General features: G+C 38.9%; 4 protein-coding genes and 1 pseudogene across 6 annotated transcripts; 3 read left to right on the top strand and 2 right to left on the bottom strand.

The window, feature by feature from the left end:
• Positions 1 to 3608: 3608 nt before the first annotated feature.
• Positions 3609 to 6467, top strand: LOC121805671 (annotated as a pseudogene).
• A 1077-nt stretch (positions 6468 to 7544) lies between these two features.
• LOC121805287 (small ribosomal subunit biogenesis GTPase RsgA 1, mitochondrial-like) lies at positions 7545 to 9753 on the top strand. 2 transcript variants are annotated; one of them, XM_042205092.1, is made up of 5 exons: positions 7545 to 8265; positions 8498 to 8719; positions 8827 to 9021; positions 9114 to 9307; positions 9386 to 9753. In XM_042205092.1, the coding sequence occupies exons 1-5, from the start codon at positions 7636 to 7638 to the stop codon at positions 9570 to 9572; spliced, it is 1428 nt and encodes a 475-aa protein (XP_042061026.1). In that variant the 5' UTR covers positions 7545 to 7635; the 3' UTR covers positions 9573 to 9753. The 2 variants fall into 2 exon arrangements, with proteins under 2 accessions (XP_042061026.1, XP_042061027.1); XM_042205093.1 differs by having other exon boundaries at positions 9393 to 9559.
• A 3436-nt stretch (positions 9754 to 13189) lies between these two features.
• LOC121805480 (protein WVD2-like 7) lies at positions 13190 to 16431 on the top strand. Of its 2 annotated transcripts, XM_042205350.1 has the most exons (10): positions 13219 to 13390; positions 13520 to 13631; positions 13952 to 14497; positions 14577 to 14945; positions 15020 to 15084; positions 15171 to 15242; positions 15451 to 15553; positions 15668 to 15727; positions 15826 to 15936; positions 16020 to 16431. In XM_042205350.1, the coding sequence occupies exons 1-10, from the start codon at positions 13347 to 13349 to the stop codon at positions 16245 to 16247; spliced, it is 1710 nt and encodes a 569-aa protein (XP_042061284.1). In that variant the 5' UTR covers positions 13219 to 13346; the 3' UTR covers positions 16248 to 16431. The 2 variants fall into 2 exon arrangements, with proteins under 2 accessions (XP_042061285.1, XP_042061284.1); XM_042205351.1 differs by lacking the exon at positions 13520 to 13631 and having other exon boundaries at positions 13190 to 13390.
• Positions 16432 to 16488: 57 nt separating this feature from the next.
• On the bottom strand, positions 16489 to 20090 carry LOC121805479 (protein FAR1-RELATED SEQUENCE 5-like). Its single transcript, XM_042205349.1, has 2 exons — positions 19909 to 20090; positions 16489 to 19258 (listed from the first exon to the last, which is right to left on the bottom strand). Exon 2 carries the CDS (start codon positions 19107 to 19109, stop codon positions 16632 to 16634), a length of 2478 nt encoding a protein of 825 aa, XP_042061283.1. The 5' UTR covers positions 19110 to 19258; positions 19909 to 20090; the 3' UTR covers positions 16489 to 16631.
• Positions 20091 to 20460: 370 nt separating this feature from the next.
• Positions 20461 to 20862, bottom strand: LOC121804151. Its single transcript, XM_042203690.1, has one exon. The coding sequence runs from the start codon at positions 20860 to 20862 to the stop codon at positions 20461 to 20463; it is 402 nt and encodes a 133-aa protein (XP_042059624.1).
• Between the last annotated feature and the right edge of the window lie 1943 nt (positions 20863 to 22805).

Genomic DNA, 22805 nt, shown 5'->3' with positions numbered 1-22805 from the left:
TAAAAAAGCATTGAAATCTGATATTTTGTTAAACACTACAAGAAGGTCCCGATGGTAATTCAAAGTCCTAATGATCCGCTCTCTCAAGAAGAGACATTGGCGTTTCATGCATATTGGAACTATTGTGATAAAGTCTACAAATTTGCTAGTGGTGGGGGATATGGTACCCTCCGTCGTCATTTGGTGACAAAGCATCCGGTAGAATCTGGCACTGCCTCTACCCAAACCCAACTAAACTTCCAACCCGGTGGCTCAGGTTCGTCAGGTACTCCTCTTTTTAAATATGATCCTAAAAATTTTGCTGACGTTATGACTAAATGGGCTGCAATGAAGCATTTTCCTTTTAATGTTTATGATGACAAAAAAATTTGAGGTTACTATGCAAAGAGGTTTGAACGTAGCTGTCAAAAGAGTAGGTCGAATGACCGTTCAACGATCTACCGTTCAATAATGTTAGGAGAAAAAAGTTGAATTATCACGTTATTTCAAAAAGCATGTTAGTCCTATTAGAACTGCAGTTAGATTAATCCATCAAAAGCCGCCTATTGGCAAAGCTTGGAAGAAATATTGCCATCAAAAGAAGGTAAGATATACGAATTTTACCATGGATGTGTCTCATAGATGGAATTCGACATATGATTGTCTGAATTCTACTTTGACGCATAAAGATTCTTTGTGTGATTTTTTAGAACCTATCCCGTTTATGATTTATATCTGTCGCATAGTTGTTGGGATCATATCGTGACTTTATTTAAATTGTTCAAATATTTCAAAAATGCTACTGTTGAGTTATCAGGTGTTTATTATTGCACCGCTGTTCTTGTTTTAGAGCATTACATGTATATATCACTTAGTTTTAAAACTGCGATGAAAAATGCTTCATCTCCTCCTGAATTGATGTCTGTTTTATATTATATGATTGAAAAATGGCTTAAGTATTTCAGTGAGATTCCAACGGTGTTTTTGATTGCAAAGGTCTTGGATCCAAAATGGAAATTAGCCGGTACCTCCAGGATTTTAGATTTTTATTAAAACAATTTGAGTTCTATTGATCTTGTTCCACTTCAAGCATTGCAAGCGGATACCAATGACCAATGGAGAGTAAACCTAACCGAAACATTTCAAATAAACCTCCCGGACCGGTCAATTATCCAACAAACCTTCAAGTTTAACTTGCGTGCTCTCTACACCGAATATGAAACCAAGTATAACAGTACCCACCAAGTCAGAAGACCTACCCCTCCTCAACAACATAACTTTGGCTTCGCATTTCAAAATGATGAACCCGTCGCGCAATCCCAATTAGCCGACCTATACAACTACAGCATCAGCGGAAGGTCGTACTCAGGTATGGTAAGTGAGTTAGATTTATATTTCGATTCACTCTTTTCCTTTGGTGATGAAGGTCCTACTCCTCCCGCCAAGGAGATATTTTCGGTTCCGGCTTCCACTGTCGCAGTCGAGTCCGCTTTCAGTGTTGGATCACGTGTGTTGGATGAATCAAGAAGTAAGCTCTCCGCGAAAAATATGGAAGCCGTGATGTTACTTGATATTTGGGCCAAAGCTGACGTCAGAGAACAAGAAAATGATTGGGATGATCGTCAGGAGGAATCATAAGAAGAATGCACCGGGGATGAATCGTAGGCCAACCGTCAACCGCCGGCCAACCCAAATAGGTAAGTAAGGCAAGAGAACTACATGGGCGTTGATTCCCTAATGAAAATGAGCATTGGGGATACGTAGGCACCTCAACTTAAATTTTAAATTTAAGTTGAGCTCAAGTCCTTTTTCCTTAATTTTTTTCCCATTTGTTTCTACTTTAAAAATATGTAAATACAATTAAATAATTGTATTTGTATATACTCTACTCGGTGAAATATATTTCTCTATAAGGCTAAATCCGGGAAACTTTTGACAATTCTACTATAATTGTTGATTGTTAGACTAAACTCAACATTTAAGGTTGAATTGCTAAAGATGTCCTCAATTTAATTATGTAGAAACATCTCCTTCGCCGACTAAGAGTATATATACTTATAAATTTATTGTTCAAAACTTCAAGTCTTTTTTGTAATTAGCTTCGTTGTAGACTAGTAGTCTCGTTGTATTTAAATTTTTTGTTTAAGACTTCAAGTTTTTTGTGATTTGTAATTGTTGTAACTTGTAATCTCAATAAAATTGCAATTTTCATCGTGATTTTTTGAATTTTATTTACGCACATTTTATAGATAAATAAATAAAAAAATGCAAAAAAAAATTACGAACCGCTGAACCGGCGGTTTTGAACCGCTGATTTTTTAAACCGGAACCGGAACCGCCGGGGACCTTGGCGGGCCGATTCAGGTTCAAGGAAATCTTGAACCGTCGGAACCGGCGGTTTTTCAAACCGTGTGCATGCCAAAGTCACACTCTAGTTTCATGTGAGTTTTCAACTACTTTTATCAATTATCGCATCATGTGATGCACTTAACATCTTTTCTATAGTGAAAGTGGTACTCACTCAACCTTTCATAATTTTCATATCCATTTTTTTCATTTTTTCTGCAATACATAAAAGAAAAAAGTTTTTTAAAAGTAAAGCCAATGGGCATATTGTTTTGTGACAAATATGCTTTAGTACTCCATAGTTTAAAGAAATTCATCTGATATGTATTTAATTAATTAAACACAAAAATGTATTAGAGCATCCACAACCGTGCTCTTGCCAGCGGCACGGTTGTGGGCCCGGGCGGTACTATTCATGCCTGCTCTCTGGCAAGAGCACAACACCCACAACTGTGCTCTTCCGCAAGGACGAGCACAATTAATATAAAATTCAATTACACAACAATATTTTCATAATACTAAAATTCATTAAAAAAACCACAATAAAAATTACAAATTACAAATAAAATAAAAAGACATAATTAAAATCCTAAAAATTAAAAATTACATAATTAAAATATTCCGAATATTACACCCCGAATCTTGGGTGAGAGGAGGGGCCGAATATTCCGTTTCCGGACTAGGAAACGGTTGCGAACCGAACCATTCGGGGTTCCAACCGTGAGAGCCGCTTGGGTTGTCGTCGTTACCGGACATAGTGGTGTTGTAGGGTGTGAGAGGAAGATGAAAATGGATATGAGAGATTGAAGATGAGAATGGAGATGAGAGAATGATGATGAGAATTGTGTAGTGAAAGTGTGAATTTTTGGGAGTGAAATTGGGGGTATTTATAGATGAAAGTGTGTATTTTTGGGGTAAAAAACATAAAAAAAAATTAAAAAGTGGGGAAAAACGGTTATAAACGGATATAATTTTTTGGGGAAGTGAAAAATTTTTTTTTTTATTTTTTATCGGTTTTTTTAATAAAAAACCGATTTTTAAAAAAAAAAAATAAAAAATTGTTTGAAACCAACGGCTATGCCGTTGGCGAATGGGAGAGTGACACGTGTGCGTCCGCTGGCACGGACGTGCTCGATACATCGAGCAGCGCCGTGCCAGCGGCGCGGTTGCAGCGGCGGCGGTTCTTCGCCTTGCTGCTGGCACGGACGGCGGTGGCGCCAACCGCCACCGCTGCGGATGCTCTTAAGTCACAAATAAGAGTAAATCTATTTCGGTATTTGAAAACATATAAATTCTCTCACTCTTCCCATTGCGCCATTCATTTTCATTCCCAAAAATTTCAGCTTTTTTTTCAACCCATATAGTTAAAGTGATCTATTTGAATTTCGCAATTCTCGACAAAATTGCAACTTGGGTTTCCTAGATCGCGCTCAGATCTTCACACCTCCTGATCCAGCTAAAAAAGTTTGAATTTTGGGAGAAAACGAACTTTGAGGTCAGTTCAAATCTTGTATTTTTAAAATTCTGTGTGTTTATGGTGTGATTAGAGCTCTTCGAAGTGAATATCGTTTTATGCCCAGTTGAGTTATGATTTGAACTCGATTTCTGCACCTTGGAGTTTGAGCATTGAGGAAATTGTGATAAGATCTATGTTGCTTTTTTAGAGGTGGAACTTAATTTATTTATTTTAGGTTTCATTTCAGAGATTGAGAGAGCTGGTTAAATCTCATTCTTGTTCAATCTGGCTTCTGCAGTTGTTTTTTTTTGGAGTTGATTCTATCTGAATTTCTTTGTTTATTTGTGATTTCTCTGTCATTTTATGTTAACATAGGAGAATTCATGAGGCTGTGGCTTTGGCAGCAGAAATTGAATCCATTAGGCCATTTTTGGCATTTGATGGTGAAGAGGGGAAGGGAAAGTCAGTGTGAAATTGGGTTGATGATCAGTATGTCGCGTTATGTTTAGGTCATTTACCTCTGCATTTGTGGCTGGTGATTCTTTAAGAGTGGTTGGTTGGATTTGTTTGAAAAAGACTTTGATCTGTGGCTCCGAGTGATGATCAAGAATATACTCAATAGGATCCCTCGCAAGCAAGGGAAGTTAGGAGAAGGTTGCGATGGAGGGGCCATGACACTCTCCTCAACGAATTTGAAAAGCAATGTAGTTGCAGGTTCTAGGTCAGGAAATTTGAATGCTGAAGCTGGGTTGAATCCAGTTGTGAACAATCTTCTTGAATATGATCCATCAAATGTGAAGGCAAACGGGGTTATTGGAAGTGCACCGTATGAGGCTCTTCCTAGTTTTAGAGACATTCCAAATTCTGAGAAGCAAACCTTGTTTATCAGAAAATTGAGTTTGTGTTGTGTAGTGTTTGACTTCACTGATCCCTCGAAGAGTTTAAAGGAGAAAGACATCAAACGACAAACATTAGCCGAGAAAGTGGATTATGTCACCTTAGCAAATGGGAAGTTCAGTGAGACAGCTACGCACGATATAGTAAAGATGGTGTCTGTGAATCTATTCCGGACACTCTCAACTCAGCCTCGTGAGAACAAATCCATAGATGGCTTTGATTTGGTAGAAGACGAGCCCTTGGTGGATCCAGCATGGCCCCATTTGCAAATTGTGTATGAATTTCTCCTGAGGTTTGTAGCTTCACCGGAGACGGATGCCAAGTTGGCAAAACGCTACGTTAATCACTCCTTTGTGTTAAGGTTATTACACCTCTTCGACTCAGAGGATACTAGAGAGAGAGAGACTACTTAAAGACTGTCCTACACCGGATATACGGAAAGTTCTTGGTGCATTGGCCGTTCATCAGAAAAGCTATCAACAATATATTCTACCGTTTCATTTTTGAGACGGAGAAGCACAACGGGATTGCTGAGCTGTTAGAAATCTTAGGGAGCATCATAAATGGATTTGCATTGCCACTCTAGGAAGAACATAAGCTCTTCCGTGTTCGTGCTCTGGTTCCACTCCACAAACCAAAGTGCGTATCCACATACCATCAACAGCTATCCTATTGCGTCACACAGTTTGTGGAGAAGGACTGCAAACTCGCTGATACAGTTATAAGGGACTTACTCAAATACTGGCATTTTACAAGTAGTTCTAAGGAGGGAATGTTCTTGGGCAAGCTTGAGGAAGTGTTGGAAGTGACCCAGCCCCCAGAGTTCCAGTGTTGTATGGTCCCACTATTCCGCCAGATTGGCCGTTCCAGTGTTGTATGGTCCCACGTTCTTGCAAAATTATACGACGTGATGTTGATTTGTGGCGATTTCTTGTCTTTGTCCATTGCTGTGAACATTTTCTTGATTTTAAAATGAACTAATGTAGGTTCTGATGGCTCTTATGAATTAGAGGAACAATAATAAACAGTTATGAATAAAATTATACGATCATCCTCGTCTCCCACCTCCCCTGCGCACAAACTCACTTTCTATCCGATTCTTGTATCTGCAGGTTGCAGAGAGGGCTCTCTTTCTATGGAACAACAGCCACATCGAGAATCTGATCAAACAAAACTGCACAGTCATACTGCCAATCATCTTCCCGGCATTGGAGAACAATGCAAGGAACCACTGGAATCAAGCCGTGCAGAGCCTAATGTCCGGAAAATCTTCTCTGATGTGGATCCGGAGCTCTTTGAGGAGCGTCTCCTCAAGCACCAAGAAGACGAAGCAGGGCAAGAAGAAACCAAGAGCAGACGTGAAGCAACTTGGAAGCGCTTGGAGGATATAGCAACCACCAACAACGAGCACTGAATGAGCCCCACCGGGTTGAAGAGAGGAACACATTTTTTGGTTAGCTTCGGAAAATGGATGAGTATTTATTCCACTGTGTGATCGGCCTACACGGAGTGTATATACACAGCTCAAGGAAGTGTCAAATTCTTCAACACACACCTTCCAATTTCCTTGGAGATGGAGGTAATTTATGTACAAATACACCTTTTTTTTTCTCTCAACTTGTGTAGCTTATAGAATGAAGTGAAACTAAATGAAAAATTGTATTTGCAGTCCATTTTGGTTGGCTTGGTTAATACCCAGTTTGATTTCATGTGGTATATGTGTATGTTTGATTGTAAGGTCTATGAATGTATACCTACACGATAAATTGTACTCCTATTTTCAAGGGTATTTTCGAGTTGGTTCCTTTAACTTTTGTTAAGTGGAGTACTAGTTTTGCATACCAACTTTTAAATTTGTCTATAAATTACTAAACTAATGATTTATTTTGATTTTGCAATCAATCAAGATCTTCGAGCATGACTGTATGACTTCCTTGCGTGGCACGTCAACCAAAATGAAATCAAATTATAAGCAGCGAAACCTTGTATTAACGAAATTAAAGTAATTTATAAGTATGTTGTACTCTCTTTCTCTTCAATATCATTTTTCATTTTCTCCCTACACTCTCATTTTTCTTAATATAAACTCTAATTCAACAAATGAATTATTTAATTTAATATAATACGAATTTGTTTGTCGCCTAAAAAGTGATGTCGTTTTGGTTAATGTGCGATGATATATGTTAATGTTAGAATCGTGATTGATTGTCAAAACAAATCAATGTTTGGTAATTTTAAAAGTTCTAAAGTTGGTATGCAAAACCTGAATTTGGCAAGACTCTTACGGAGTATTATAATTTTAGGCAAATTACATTTTTTTTTCTAATTTGGTTAATGGACAATCAATTCCAAGGATCATGTGAAGGTGGACACGCATCTAAGATATTTGGTCTCATACATTGACGATGCTAACATCGAACCAACGCACACACATTTATGCAAGTGTTGCTTATTTATCTGCTTCGACTCATGACACAAGAGATCTTATGTTCTCAGTGCACTCAAATTTGGTCTTAGACATGCATATAGAAACTGTTTATTACTTACGGGAATGTGAACGAACTTCTTTTTCCGAATATTTATTTTTTTTATAAAAACAAAGAAAAATATTTTAAAATTCAAAATTATTTCTGAAGATGATTGTGGGACTCGAAAAGAAGTTTGGGTTTCTAGTTTAATTATTTTGGATTTTCTTTGAATTTTAATTAAATAAATTTTAACTAGTTCTACATTTCAATTATAGTATTTTATAATGAATAAAGTGAAATAAAAATAAAAAAGTGGCATGAGTATTCGATGAAATTAATGGATAATTTAATTTTCTAGTTTTTTACTGAGCTTATTATATTTGGTGATGAATCGGAAAATTCCAGAAGCTGAATTACTCCACTCCATAACCGCTTTCTTCATTCCTTCTTTCTCAACTCATTCACCTTCGAAAATTCTGTGTTTTCTTCATGACAATCGCATCAATTTCAGCTCTCCGCCAGAAGTTACCGCCGTTCCTCATCCGCCAGCACCGTTTCATCTCCGCCGTTCAAAACCCTATCAATGCGAGAAGGCAGCAGCAGCAGAAGCAACATCAACCCAACAAAAACGTGCTCAGAGCTCGAGATACCTTCAAAAAGCAACTCTCCTCTCTGGCGCCGCTCCTCTCCCCCGACGACAAGCCGCCGCTCACCGAGAATCAGGCAATCGGCACGGTTGTTTCGTCCCAGGCTAATTTCATGCGCGTCGTTGTCAATTCGGCGTCGCAGTCGGAAGATTGGGGGAATTTGGGGATGGAGCTGCTGTGCGTGGTGAAGGATGTGCTGAAGAAGATAAAGAGGCGCGTTTTGGTGGGGGATAGGGTTCTGGTAGGGGCGATTGATTGGGTGGATAAAGGAGGCCGGATTGAGAATGTGTTTGAGCGTAAGAGCGAGATTTTGGATCCACCTGTGGCGAATGTCGATCATTTGCTGGTGCTTTTCTCGATTGAGCAGCCCACCGTCGAGCCGTTTACTCTTACTAGGTTCCTTGTGGAGGCTGAATCCACTGGAATTCCGCTCACGCTTGCGCTCAACAAAGTAGAGCTCGCTGACGAAGGGGTATGAAATTGCAACTTCAGTTTTTTGTTTCTTTGAATTTGAATTCATATTTCTTTTGGCATGGAGTTGTTTATGTTTTAGGGCCTAATTTAGGCTTTTTTTGATTGGATTAGGTCTTGCTTTAGAAGTATCGTTTCACATCTTTACTCAAATCAAATGTCATTTTTGTACCTATTTCTCTCATATATGGTTGTGTTTTTGACTTGTGCTTATAATTAATTGGCTTTTGAAGGCTCTGAAGGAATGGAAGTCTCGGCTTCATCAGTGGGGCTATGAACCAGTATTCTGTAGTAATGATACCAAACGAGGCCTTGATACGCTGCAATTTATTTTGAGAGAGCAGACCTCTGTGATTGTTGGTCCCAGCGGTGTTGGTAAATCAAGTTTGATCAATGCTTTAAGGGGCAACAGAAGTGTTGTTGGGGCTGTTGAAGATGAAAATTTGTTTGAAAATGTATGTTTGCCTTTCGTTGTTGTTTCTAGAGTAGGTTTGGCTATTACATACACGTTGCTCCGTGTTTGATGATTTCTGAATCCTCCTTCAAATAATGAATTGTTCAGACTCTAGGAAGCAAGTGGTTTGAAGAGCAGCGTGTTGGAGAAGTGTCGACAAGGAGTGGGAGAGGAAAACACACTACTCGAAATGTGTCGCTCCTTCCATTATCTGGAGGAGGATATCTTGCGGATACCCCCGGCTTTAACCAGCCTAGTTTGATGAAAGTAACAAAGCAGTCCCTCGCACAATATTTCCCCGAGGTTCTGCTAGTGATGCTTTTCTAGATTTGCTTGAATTTTAGATGCTATCGGGAAACTGAGCTGAATGATTGAGTGATTGATTCTTTTCCCAGATTCGGAAAATGCTGGAACAGGATGGGCCTGGGAAGTGTTCTTTCAGTGATTGCTTGCATATAGGTGAGCCTGGGTGTCTAGTCAAAGGAGACTGGGAAAGATTTTCGTACTATCTTCAACTGCTCGATGAGATTAAAATTAGAGAGGAGTTTCAGCTCAGGACTTTTGGAACTAAAAGAGAGGGTGGTGTGAGGTATGTTCATTTTAAATTATGAAAGCTATATGTACATACTTGCTTCCAATAAACGTCTTGTGATGAAATTTGGTTAAGGCTCAAGGTTGGAGAACTGGGTGTGAAGCAAGCTGAACCAAGATTGGAACCCAAGAAGCACAGGAGGCAATCACGCAAGACGGTAAACCAGTCCATACTAGACGAGTTGGATGATGAAGATGATGACGACGAAACTCTTGATAGTGAAAATCCTATTCTGAGGGCAATGAAGGAAGAAAATCAATGAGCCAGCATTGGTATATTACAGAATAGCAAAACCTTGTAAATAGACTTAAGGTGGCTCAACTAATCTGAGAATGGTAGTGTTCATAGTAAAACTCTGTCGTTTTGCATCTCGAAAAAGAACACCCTTTTAACTGGTAAATCGAATGAGAAAGATGATTTATAAAATCTTGGTTGTTTTTCTAGTAGTTTGGTCTAGTTCCTTTATCTTCAGAGATCCTGAATCACTAGATGGTGTTTCATCTTTTATACGAGATTGTTGTCACATGTATCTCGAGAAATCCCGATTCATTGCTATTAGTTTTAACGGGTGGATTTGGGATTTCTGAAATGCATGTGACAACAATCTAATTGTTGGAATAAAAGTAACAGTTGTTATTAAAAGTGATAGTTGTTGTGTGGCGATGTAGTAACTAGAGGAAGATCGAAGCTTTACATCGTTAAATACTTCACTTCAACAAACAACTCTTCCTCACCAATTTTTCCAGCGGATTAATACCCTTTTTCACAAGCAAAAGCATCACATTTTTTACCCAAGGTTTAACCAACACAGCCTTAATCAATTTTTACTTCACTTTTAGACAAAATCGACATGCACCTTACGTTAAGAAATGCCCACTTGCACTATTTTGATATTCTAAGAGGAAGAAAGGAACGATTTTGACATTTAGTCAAACCCTATTTTTATAAGTACATGAGATATCGTTTGTATTTTGTAATTAAATTTGAGTTTTAAAATTTGGTTGCTGGAATGAGTATCCTTTACAATTTAATTATTAATCGTTAAAAGTTGGTTAAGATAAAGATTCTTATACTAATAATGAAGTTGTCGTATAAAAACATGCCGTCATTTCTCATTTGACCAAATGTTGCAATTCCAATTATATCAACTATGCAAATGCTCAAGAAAACTAATTTGAAAATAAAAAAAATACTCCATTTGTTCCCAAAAAATTAGCACGAGTTTTAATATGCAATTGGTAAAATAAGAGAGATTGAACAAAATAAGAAAGAGAGAGAAAAAATATTGAAAGCAGTGGAATGTGGGGTCCATATTATTAGTGGTGTGTAATTGGTTAAAACTTTCTATATTTACACTTTGTCTAATTTTTGGGTACGACCCAAAAGAGTAAAATTGTTCTGTTTTTTTATGGCCGTGGGAGTATAATTCAATTTTACACTTATTTTGCCTATCATCCTAAAATGATAAACTATCTAAAATTGGAGCGAATCCTCTACTCCACAATTTCTACTCAACTCCTACTCCACACTCACAACAAAATAAAATAATCCACCATCAATTATTAAAATTGCACATAATTATAATATTATTTTATTTTGTTGTGAGTAGGTGGAGTAGGAATTGTGGAGTAGGGGATCAGCTCCGATCTAAAATGACACAATTATCAAGTCATAATGCTTAATCAAATTAAATGTCTTAGATTTAAATCTCAGGCCATCCGCAACGCTGTCTCTTATCCGTCTCTTAATCGTCTTATCTTTTTACTATTCATGGGCCCCACTGTACTTTTCATCTCATCTCTTAACTAAGAGACAACACCTGCAACCCTCCATCTCTTAACCATCTCATCCCTTAACTATTCATTCAATTTTATTTTTATTTCCAACAAATTCAATTAATAAAAACACACTTCATTAAATAAAATAAAAATACCAACTTAAAATTCAAAAAAATAAAAAAAATACATAATTAAAATCCTAAAAAAAATAAAAATTACATAATTTAAAATACAATTTTATAGAAATTGAGTAGAACTACTCCGCCGGCGAATCATCCCCCGAAGGCGGTGGCGGAGCACTCAAGCTACCTGAAGGCGGAATACCAATTTGTCTTGCCATATACTCAATTCCGACAAGATGGGCATGGTATTGGGGAGGCGTCATGCGGGAAGTGTCTGCCATCGTGGTGGTCAAATACATGGACAATAGAGTGTTCGAGCCCGAGACCGAGCCAGCTTGGCTAGATTCGCCTCGGCCCCTCCTCCCTCTAGCCGCCTTCGCCGCTTTGGCCCCATGCGGCCGACGATGCCCACGAGAGTAGCCCCCTGCATCGGTGGTCGTGCCCTCAACCTCTTGTGAGGCGTTGCCTGACCCGCCCTCACTAGACGAGTATTGGCCACCCGCCGTGTGCTTCGTGCGTTTCGAGCTCGAGCCCGTGCTGGACTGGACACCGCCGGTGCACCTTTCAACGTCTTTGACGGCCTCCCAAACATTGACATGTTTGAATTCTTTGTCGTAAAAAAAGACTCGCATATCCACTCTCATAATGTTGGCTCCACTGGCTCCGCTTTGGTATTGAGCCGCTTCATTCTTGTAGATGCCGCAAAATTTTTTGACATCTCTGTCGACTCGATCAAAATGACTGCGGAGCATCTTCATGGTGCGGCGGCGGGACCGAGACGACTTGTTCTCGTTGTAGGCGTCGGTGACCTTTACCCAAAAACACTTGCGGGTTTGTTGATTCCCAACGATGGGATCGTACAAGACGCTGACCCAAGCGTTGAACAGAGTCATCCTGTCCTTGCGGCTGTATGGATGACGGTCTATATCCTCCTCCTCCTCGGCCGCCTCCTCCTCTTCCTCCACGGCGTTGAATGCGCGACCCCTGGAGCTTCCACCACCTCGTCCTCCTTCCGGATTGGGTTCATCCGGAAAATCCTCCCTAATTTGGGATAATCCCTGCGATTGCCCATACCTCGGGACGGAGGGACGAGAGTATGCATCCACATCAAAATAGGGTGGTTGGTACGCCGCCGCCGTCGACGAACCGGAACCGGCAGCACTCAAGACATTGTACATACCCCCTAATCGCCAAACGTGTTCAAGTCATATCCGCCGGAGCCGCCCTCGTTTCGGTCGCCGAACATTTTGAGATGAAAATTGGAGAGGAAAGAGAGATGATTTGAGAAGAATAGATGTGTGTTTGTGTGTATAATGAGGATGAAAGATGAGTATTTATAGAGTAAAAAAAGGAAAAAATAATAAAAAAATACCGTTGAAAACGGTAAAAAAACGGTAACATTACCGTTTAAATTTTTTATTTTTTATTTTTTTAATTAAAATCGTTTTTTTTTAAGAAAATTATTTATTGCGTCAGCTTGACGACGCCCACTCCCGAGCCAGCGAGTGAGCGTCACGCCTAGCGCCACCGCGCGCCACGTGGCACTGGCGCGTGGCGAGCTGTCGCGCCAGCCATCCCTCCGGGACGAGACACCCGCCGAGACGTATCCCTGCAACGCCGTCTCGCTGCCGTCTAGTCTCTGTGAGACGAGATAGAGATAGCAACGAGACGCGTTGCGGATGCTCTCACCAACACTTTACAAGTAAAGTCCATATGCTTAATTTTTCAACGTTACTTAATAAACTCAATCGGTACATTATTTCGGATTTGAAAAAGAGAAATCGAACGTTATGTATAAAGTGGAAAGTTTATCCCATAAACAAAGAGGTGAGAGAGTTTAAATGTTAGTTGTACTCTTTTATACGCATGGGCCCACCTTTTTGCGTCCCAACGTCTGCTTTTCTCTTTTGAAATTCAAATCGCTCACTATGCACACGCCGTTAAACATAACCTTCATACCTCACACCTCAAAACTAACATTCCATTCCACTAAAATAATGATAATTATATTATTATTATTATTATTATTATTATTATTATTATTATTTTCCTTTCGCCCTTCTTTCTTTCCATTTTTGGTTTGAAGCCGTTTATTTCGTCTGTAAAAAACAATGGGAGATTCTTCTTGTCTCTTGCATGGCTTCTCTTATGCTTCTGCTGTACCAAATGAATCCAAACAGGTAGCCATACATTTCAAAATCAAATCTTGTTTTCTTTTTCTTTGTGGGTTGCTGAATCAGGAATCTCATTTTCATGACTTGATATTTGCTTTATTTGATTGGGAAATTGAAAAAAAGTTAGCTTTGCAGTTGCAGTGGTGAATCAAGATCCTCATTTTTCAATTTTGCGGTTGTGAATGAGTTGATATTTGCTTTTTATGATTGGGAAATTGGAAAAACTGTTTGCTTTGCAGTTGCAGAGGTGAATCAAGATCCTCAATTTTCAGTTTTCATGTCTGCGGTTGTGAATGAGTTGATATTTGGTTTATTTGAATTGGGAAATTGAAAAAATGTTTGCTTTGCAGTTTCAGTGGTGAATCAAGATTCTCATTTTTCAATTTTGCGGTTGTGAATGAGTTGAGATTTTCTTTTTAGGAATTGGAAAATTGAAAAAAATGTTTGCTTTGCAGTTGCAGTGGTGAATCAAGATTCTCATTTTTCAGTTTTCATGTCTGTGGTTGTGAATGAGTTGATATTTGGTTTGTTTGAATTGGGAAACTGAAAAAAATGTTTGCTTTGCAGGGGAATCACATGCATGCTTTAGGTGAATCCATTTCATTTTGGAGGTTCACAGCAGATTCCTTGTCATGGGAGAGATGGTCCACATTCCCTCACAAGAAATACGTGGAGGAGGCCGAGAGCTACGCGAGACCGGGCTCTGTCGCGCAAAAGAAGGCCTTCTTCGAGGCTCATTACAAAATGATTGCAGCTCAAAGGGCTGCTGCTGCAGCTCTTCTTGAGCAAGAAAATGCTGCTTTGACTCAAAAGGCTCAAAATGAGAATGTTGGTTTGAAGGATGATGGTGGTGATCATGAAGAGGGAGGGGTTTCCTTGAACCCTCCACCGGATTTAGCTGATTTGGGAAGTGGGAGTGTCAAGACTCTTGATGTGAAGGGAGATGATGGAGTGAGAATCAGTAATGGAGGGAGAGAGAGTGGTGTGGTGAGAGGAAATAAAGTATCAAAGCAGCCTTCAGTTAGAAGAAGTAATCTTGAAAATTGTGCTGCAGTTTCTGCTGCTTCAGAGAGTAGTGAGACTTCTTCACAGATAGAGAAGCCATTGCTAAAGGTGGTTGGCTAACTAATTGCTATCTCTATTTTTGTTTAATTGGAATGTTTGTGTTCTGAATTTTTTGGTGTTTTTGCAGAACAAAAATGTTGATAGTGAGGAAGTGTCGTCAGGGATGATTAGCAAGAGAAGAACAGGCCTTCCTTCAATGAAGACGTCCGCTCATCACAAGCCTCGAAGAGTCCCATCCACGCCTGCAAAGGCCATGACTCCACAACTCAATAGAGAGAGCAATGTCAATCGCAGCACGAGGAAGTCCAATGTGGACGCATTGGATGGGAGAAGATCGTCTCCAAAGTCGTTGCGTGCCTTGCTAAGCTTGGGCTCTTTCCGGGAGTCTGAAAAAGAGCCGGTTTCCAAGAACAAGGGGCCTGAAAGCTCGGGCCTTGCACAAAGTTCCACTAGAACGACTGGAGAGTGCCCGACTCCTTTCAAGACACCTGCTCCGGTGATTCTTGTGGAATTCAATTTGATCGTTTCGTGCTTATTTTTTAAGAAACTAATCCTATTTTTTCATTGCAGGCATCTACTAAGAGTAGTGTGTCTTCATATCCTGCAGCAGCCACCCCTCAAACTGAGAATAGAAGGTAACTAATTCAACGTGTTTCCAAATATTTCATCCATCTAATGCTGTTCAACAACGATAAACTTGCCCTGTATGTAAAATTCACAGGAAGAAAACACCAGATCCCTCAGCCTCAGGGAGAAAAACTACTGGTCCTAAATGGCACATCTTGTCTGCAGTGTAAGTCCATATTTTCCTAAAGTTGCTGCAATTATATTGATTGGGAGCGAACTATACATAAATTCGGACGTTACTCATGTATGAGCATGATAATTAAACCTTATATCTTTATGATCAATTCAAGAATGTGAAACAATGTTTGTAACTTGGTTTAATAGCAATACTTGGTTCAATGTGATCTGATAAAATGATGTTACCTGTGTGTCAGCTGCACAAAGTCGTTGTCGGCCTACAGGAACAAACTACAGTCACCTACTGTATCCACTCCATTCATGCTGAGAACTGAAGAAAGAGCTGCAAAGAGAAAACAGGCAAGAAACTGATGCATAACTTGTCTCATTCATACATTTGACTTCCTGTCTTTTTTTTATTGGATTTGTAGTTTAGTAGTCTTCCTAAAATCAATTTTCTTACGAAATATTCAGAAACTTGAGGAGAAATTCAATGCAACAGAGGTGCAGAAGACACAGCAAAAGACATTAAAGGTTGACTAGTCGAAGCCAAATTCATGTCTTCTCTTCTTCTGATTGTAGCATCAGTTGTTCCTGTGCTAAATTGGCAAAGGGATTGATTCTTTTTGTAGGAGAAAGCAGGAAATGAGTTTAGAAAACTAAGCTGTAGCCTTTGCTTCAAAGCTCGTCCCTTGCCCGACTTCTACAAAGAAAGAGAACCTCCAAATAATCAGACGAAAAAGGTACAAAAATGGTTTGTAGTGTTGTGTTTTTTCCAGATTTTGTCGTATGTATCTTCTAACAGACGTTTTTTAACGTTGTGTAGCCTCCAGCAGTGCAACCGCAGACAGCAGTACTAGGAAGAAGTGTCCCAAACAAGAAGCACGGCACCATCTCAATGCCGCCTCCTCCTCCACCACCGAGAATCATAGCCAAGAGCAGTGTTTCCAAGAATTTATCAAGAAAGAAAGTTATCAACCAAAGCAAATTTCTCAGTACTTCACTACCTGAAAGAATGGCACATGAAAATGCTTCTCCAAATATCCAGCAGTGATCAGTGGATATGCTGTGCATAAATTCTTTTTCATGATCAAATTCAATTTGTCATTGTTTAATGTGGGAGATGTAATCTTTACATATATATAAAACTGTGTTTGTGTGTGTTCTGAGATTAGAATTCAACCCCAAAAAGATGAATTATTATCTGTCTCAGTTTGGTATAAAAGGACTTTTTCTGTTTCAAATTTAAATCTATATCAAACAGATGCTGCAGAAGTACAAGAGGCAACAAAAACTTATCTAAATTAGTAGCCAATTGACCACTTTATAGAACCTTAATTAATTTCCACAAAACTGTACAATCAGCGAATATACAACTGTATAGGGTTGTTACATGATAGATACATTTCCATGCCAAAATACAAGCTAGAAATTAATTTCATGCCCTTGAGTCTCTGGTCCAACGCTTCAATATATATCGGCTAGGGACTATCTTTATATTCCTATAGTCTAGCACTTTCAGTGCATGGCTACACAAAATTCCTCCAGACTCGAACTTCATACAATTGCAAGCAACTAAATCATCTTCTAAGCTGTATAAAACAGTGTAATGACGGACCTCACCATATGTACTGACTTTATACTCGACTGAGGACATTGCATCCATGCATTGGTTGATCACGATATTGAGAGAGTTTTCGTATTCTTGGTGAAATGCTTTTAAAATGATGGGCGTGTATATTTCCCTTACCTGCTTCAGCATTATGACGTCTCCCATCAGTCTTGGCACGTGCTGGCCCATGTCATAGTTAGCTTCCAATTCTTTGTAGCGCCAATCGTTTACCACCCTTCCAAAATGCTTGACAAACTGGAGAATGTGCGATTCGTGCTTCACGTACTTTTTCAGGCTAGCGATAGAGCACTCAGAGAGGAGAGTAGTTTCTATGTCAGCTGAAAATATATGCTTGCTGTATGGCAAAGCCCACATCACTCTCTCTTCAAATACACCATGCAACCACTTGTTTTCCCATAGACTGTAAGCATCCAGCATGACTTTCCAGGAGTTAACAAAGTCTTCCTCATCCGAGTGGAGAAAGCAACCACATAGATCGCTGGAAAAAGAATCTGAGCTGGCAACTACTTGGTTGAGATGTTTGAGTGCATTTTGATATATTTGCCATGTGCATAACCCGTGTTGAGTTTTAGGCAGTTCAGAGCTGATTACTTGCGATAAAACAGCATCTTTATCAGAGAGAACAGTCTTTGGGATTTTTCCGGACATTGTTTTTATGAAAGTTCTCATTAGCCACTTGAAAGACTGAGCTGTGTCATCGTAAAGAAATCCAGCACCGAAGACCAGTATCTGCTTATGATTATTTATTCCAAGAAACAGGACTAAAGGCCGCCAATCTTTGTTGAGACGGTATGTTGTATCAAAGCAAACTACATCACCAAAATCCCCATAGTCCACCAGCATCTTCTCGTCGGCCCAGAAGAAATTGGTCATTTCCTCTTCAACATCAAGTTGTACAGCATAAACAAAATATGGATCCTTCAGATTCTTGCTCTGGAAATACTGGTGGAAACTTTCAGCTTCTTCCTGCGTCATGTTCCACGCACGTTTGGATGTAAGATTCATCTCATGATCTATGGGGTCAAAAATGGGATCATCCTGACCTCCTACTCCTGTTAGTAACATCTCAGCAACTGACTTTGGCAGCATATCAGAAGCTCCGGATGCAGATGCTTCCACAATTTGATTTGTCATAGACCTCCTCTGTGATCGCAGCATACGAACTTTACAGGCAGGTACAAGCTCATGATTGTGGCGTTCATCAAAGTGGGTAACACGGTATCTACCATCAGCTTGACGAGAAATGACTAATTGTGCCATGCACCCAACTCTGGTTTCCTTTCGAGGTCTCTTCACTTTTAAACCTCTTTTGTCGTTCTGCCTATAGCCTTCTCTGAAACAAGTATATCTCCTAGATGCCACAGCTCCATCTACTTTACTCCTGTTCACATAATCCTTTCGAATACTGAAACCTAGTCGCCCAGCATATGCATTGTAGAATTCATAAGCATGATCCTCCGAGTCAAAACCCATACCCAGCTTTGGAACCCCATCTGGCACCGGAGCAGCAGCTAATTCGGCCTCAACAGCCTCAACAAAGGATATCCGCTTCTGCGATGGTAGCAAATGGGCTGTGAATGGTGTCACGAACACATGATTGTGCCTTGTCTCGAAATGGATGACACGATATTTTCCGCTTGTTTGACGTGTAATTGTCATGTGAGCTAGACAACCAGTTCTTGTTTCTTTCCGGGGTTTTGTGTTCATATCACGCTTACTGGATCCATAGCCTTGTCTATGGCATGTATACCTCCTTGATACGACCAAGCCAGTAATCTTACTTTTATTAACAAAATCTTTTCGGATGCTGAACCCTTCAATCAGAGCATATCTATTGTAACACTTGTGCGCATGCTCCTCAGATACAAACTCCACCCCAAGTTCCGGCACAATGTACTCTTCAGCTTCATCTTTTACATCTTGAATGGATCCAGATGAGGCATTAGAAGGGGTTTCAGCTATAAAAACTCGTTTATCATCAGTATCCATTCCCAGCTGATTGTCGGAGGAAACACCAGGACTACGGTTATCCTGCTCACTCTCAATATCTCTCCCATTATTGCCACCGATGCGTGTCTTAGGACTCTGACACTCGTGATTGACATCACTGTTTAAACAACCATTTTGGCTCGCGAACTCACGTTTACCACTGCTATTAAAACCTTTTTCCTCTGATGACGAAGAATTGAGGCAGCTATATGTGCTCTCACTATCCACATCCATACCATCTTTCTCAGTAGAAGAAGCTTCCTGACTCAACAACAAAGACCCCCTTTGCATCATACGAGAAGCTTGAAACTTCACGTATCTGATTTACACTAGCATCCACTAGTGCAGTAGGATCACATTCCCCTATGACCGCATCCGCAGAACTATCCCTCACCCCAACACCAAGGCCAGAGTCCATGGGCCTTCATTTACACCAAAGAATCCTGAAAAAACGAATTCTTAATTTCATACGCATCGATCTATACAGGCTAAGAAAGATAGTGATTATAATCTCAGTTATCCTCCAGACTAATGCATCAAAACAAAACCACCAATAATGGCTAACCAAATTGTACTAAGTTGGAATAATATCAAATTCTTTGATATCTATAGCTGAAACAATCAATAAAAGTTTTTACTGAATTATTGAATCTTCGATCTGTTTATAAACAAGCTGCATTGACATAACTAAAGATTAATTTCCATAGTTCTGCATTTCATAAAACAAAATACCATGTTTGCCTCCAGAGGTATATCTATCCCGTTTCATGCCTCCAGGGAACAAAGAGCCATAATTACATTGCATGAACTTCAAAAATCGAAAAACTAAGCTTAAATTTAAATTCCATGAAGTTTGTATCGCACAATAGGCTAATTATGCAAAATCCCCAAACCAAAACCTACTGGGAATTTGTTAACTGCTTGCTCTAGGTCGAACAAATAGTAATGAAAAAAAAATCGGCTCTTCTATTCTATATTAAGTCCATCAGAGAATATACGTATATATACATACATATATGAAAACTGAAAATAGAGATTGATTTTGCTTCCATTCATGTTCAATTTGATATAGAAATATGCAGCCAGAGGAAACCTGATTGAAGAAGGAGTAAAATGAAGATGCTCCAAACGACGTCGGATCCGCTCCGCCGTTGAAGTGAGACGGAACTCAGAGAGTAGCGCGGTGGATAGAGATTGAGAGAGAGAGAGAGAGAGAGAGAGAGAGAGGAGCGGCGCCTCTGCTGTAACTTTCACTCCAATCTTATCAAGTGGGAAACAAATCTGTGTTTTATGCTCAGCGACTCTAAAGTCGATATACGGCTTGAAAAGCGATTTATGCTTTTAACTTAACATTGCATAAAACCGGAGAAATAAATCGATATTCAAAAACATGGTTAATGGGAAATAATTTTATTTAGACATCAAACAAGTGATTCGAAGAATATGTTTTTCTTCATATCACTTATTTTTATTAAGTTGACAATTATAAGCCTAACTTACCTGATGAAAAGACACTGAATCAAAAACAACTTGAAGTTGTTATAAAATATAAATAATTTGACTCGATCAAATTACTTCAAATCAAGTACTACCAATCTTCATCCCATTTAGCATTCACTAACTTCCAATTTGATAGAAGATAATTCTAACATTGTGTATCTTCGTCTTCATCACCACCTTTGTAATAATGATCCGCACGATCGATCCTATCTAAATAGTCCAAAATATCAATGGTTGAAAATCCCGACAATTTCATACTAGACTTGGTATCCACCACCCTCCAAGTGGTCAATCTATAATCTGGAACCACGTCGACCGACGACTTAAGCCTTTGCGCCTCCTTAGTCCTCTTGTCTTTGGACTTGGAAGACGGGCACATATAACATTCATGGCACGTTGGACGACCACGCTTGCCTGCAAACTTTGAGTGATTGGTGGGCTTGATCTGAGCTTGATCGGCCTTGGGGGCGGAGGTGGGGCCATTGGAAGCCCGCAGTCTAGGTCGCGTGTTCCACATAGCGGATATGACGGGATAGGTCTTGGCCATGCCATTTTGGCGACCCTATTTCTTCATTTTGGTTGGCTAAATGTGAGTTGAGATGATGAGTGAATGGATGTGAGCTTTCTTAGTTGTGTGGATTTATATAAGGCCAAAAAAAGAAAAAAAAAAGCCTGGGGAGCAATGCCAAATGAGATAAGTCAATAAGTCAACCACTGTATTATTATATGCGTGCATATAAAGTAGATATACGCGTACAATATATTATAAACAGTGGAATAGTAATTATTCGTTGGAAAGGTAATTTCCTCAATTCATATTCATTTAGAGCATCTCCAATGCACGGATTTCCCACTCGGACATCCACTAGGACTTCCCAAAAACACCTCCTGCCACGTCACTAGGACTTCCCATCCCACTGCCACGTCAGTAGGACTTCCCCTGCACAATCCGCCCTTCCCATCGCCCTTCCCACTAGGACTTCCCGCAATAAAAAAAAATCACAAATTCACAAATAAAGCAATTTACGTTTACGGAAATAAAATTTCAACACGAATACGAACGGGAAAAACTAACAACTTCATTAAAAAAACATACATGATTCGAAAAAAAAATACAAGTGGTGCGAATGAAATGAAGTTCAACGAGTCGTATATATAGAGTTTAAAAAAAAATAATACCAGACGTCCGACCCGGACGTCCGAGGACATCCGACGTCCTTACGGGACGTCCGTATCCGAGTTGCTTCGTTACAATGGCGGACGTCCCGGTCGCCCGTCGCGGATGTCCGACCGGACGTCCGCCATTGGAGATGCTCTTATGGACTGAGTCGTGTTCATTATTATCTACTTTCTTCGTTCTGAAAAATTAGACATATTTATAAATAATACATATTTTAATTACATTCATAAAGTAAGAAAAAGATGAGAAAAAACAAGAAATAGGAAAAAAAATATAGTGAAAGAAGTGTTAGAGGATCGTATGGTCCATATTATAAATGATGTGTAAGATTATTATTTATTAAATACTTTATATATTTAAATTTGGTATAAAACGGTCCAAAATGGTAAAATTAGTCTATTTTTTGAGGACGAGAATTACAATTAGATTATTTTTTTCATTTTGGTAAAATTAAATATATTTATCTTTTTCTTATTTTCTTCCATCTTTATTGTATTCTCTACTCTATATTTTAATCTCATTTCTTAATAAGTTTAGTCTCATTACTTTTGTAACATTCCAAAACATGGCCTAGTTGAAAGCATTTTCTAACCTGAAATTCGCCGATTTGGAGTGAAATCCTTAGAAATCAAGAATAGAATTAATTAATGAGTCAATAAAAATTTTTATATGAAATTAAGGAACTAAGAAATGTCTAATATGAGAATTAGAATAATGGAAATTATTTTAGTAGAATGTGTAGGAAAATCGATCGAATAAACTACCAAGTGTGGTTTAAAAAAATAATTTATTGTAATAGTACTAAATATTGGTAACTAGAAATATGATGGATTATATAATAAGAAATTAAATAATACAAGAAAATAATTCTTCAAATATAGTAACATATCTATTTCTAGATAGATATGTGGTGGACGTTTTTACCTTGTTGGAAAGTATGAAATGATCCAATGACTAAATCTTCTAGTAGAAGATATAAAATAAAATAAAGACAAACAATGTAAAACAATAAAAAAATCTAGTAAATCAAATAAGAAAATAAATAAAGAGAACTCTAGAAACTTGGAAGCTTGCTATAAATATCCTCTAACCTCTCTTTTGAAAGTGTGCTTGGACACCTCATTCCTAGTTTAGCATGGGAGTCTCGGTGCTTTGTGTAACATTCTCTCTACTAGATTTTCAAAAAAAAAAGAAGTCTCGGTGCTTTGTGTAACACTCTCTCTACTAGATTTTCAAAAAAAAGAAGTTATTGTCATCTCAGAATTTAATTTTCTTTATTCAATTATCTTTAAAATTACCAATGATTATTT

This window comes from Salvia splendens, chromosome 5 (assembly GCF_004379255.2).
Source record: "Salvia splendens isolate huo1 chromosome 5, SspV2, whole genome shotgun sequence".
NCBI lineage: Eukaryota > Viridiplantae > Streptophyta > Magnoliopsida > Lamiales > Lamiaceae > Salvia > Salvia splendens.
The sequence above is the reverse complement of the archived record's forward strand: the minus strand, read 5'-3'. Positions and strand labels throughout refer to the sequence as shown.

Excerpts from the sequence above, each read along its gene's own strand:
- LOC121804151 (XM_042203690.1), bottom strand. The coding sequence starts at position 20,862 with ATGGCCAAGACCTATCCCGTCATATCCGCTATGTGGAACACGCGACCT.
- LOC121805480 (XM_042205350.1), top strand. The coding sequence starts at position 13,347 with ATGGCTTCTCTTATGCTTCTGCTGTACCAAATGAATCCAAACAG. Across the intron at positions 15,554-15,667 it reads GAGCTGCAAAGAGAAAACAG|AAACTTGAGGAGAAATTCAA; the intron begins GCAAGAAACTGA and ends CGAAATATTCAG. Across the intron at positions 15,728-15,825 it reads CACAGCAAAAGACATTAAAG|GAGAAAGCAGGAAATGAGTT; the intron begins GTTGACTAGTCG and ends TTCTTTTTGTAG.
- LOC121805287 (XM_042205092.1), top strand. The coding sequence starts at position 7,636 with ATGACAATCGCATCAATTTCAGCTCTCCGCCAGAAGTTACCGCCGTTC. Across the intron at positions 8,266-8,497 it reads TAGAGCTCGCTGACGAAGGG|GCTCTGAAGGAATGGAAGTC; the intron begins GTATGAAATTGC and ends TGGCTTTTGAAG. Across the intron at positions 9,308-9,385 it reads AAAAGAGAGGGTGGTGTGAG|GCTCAAGGTTGGAGAACTGG; the intron begins GTATGTTCATTT and ends AATTTGGTTAAG.
- LOC121805479 (XM_042205349.1), bottom strand. The coding sequence starts at position 19,109 with ATGATGCAAAGGGGGTCTTTGTTGTTGAGTCAGGAAGCTTCTTCTACT.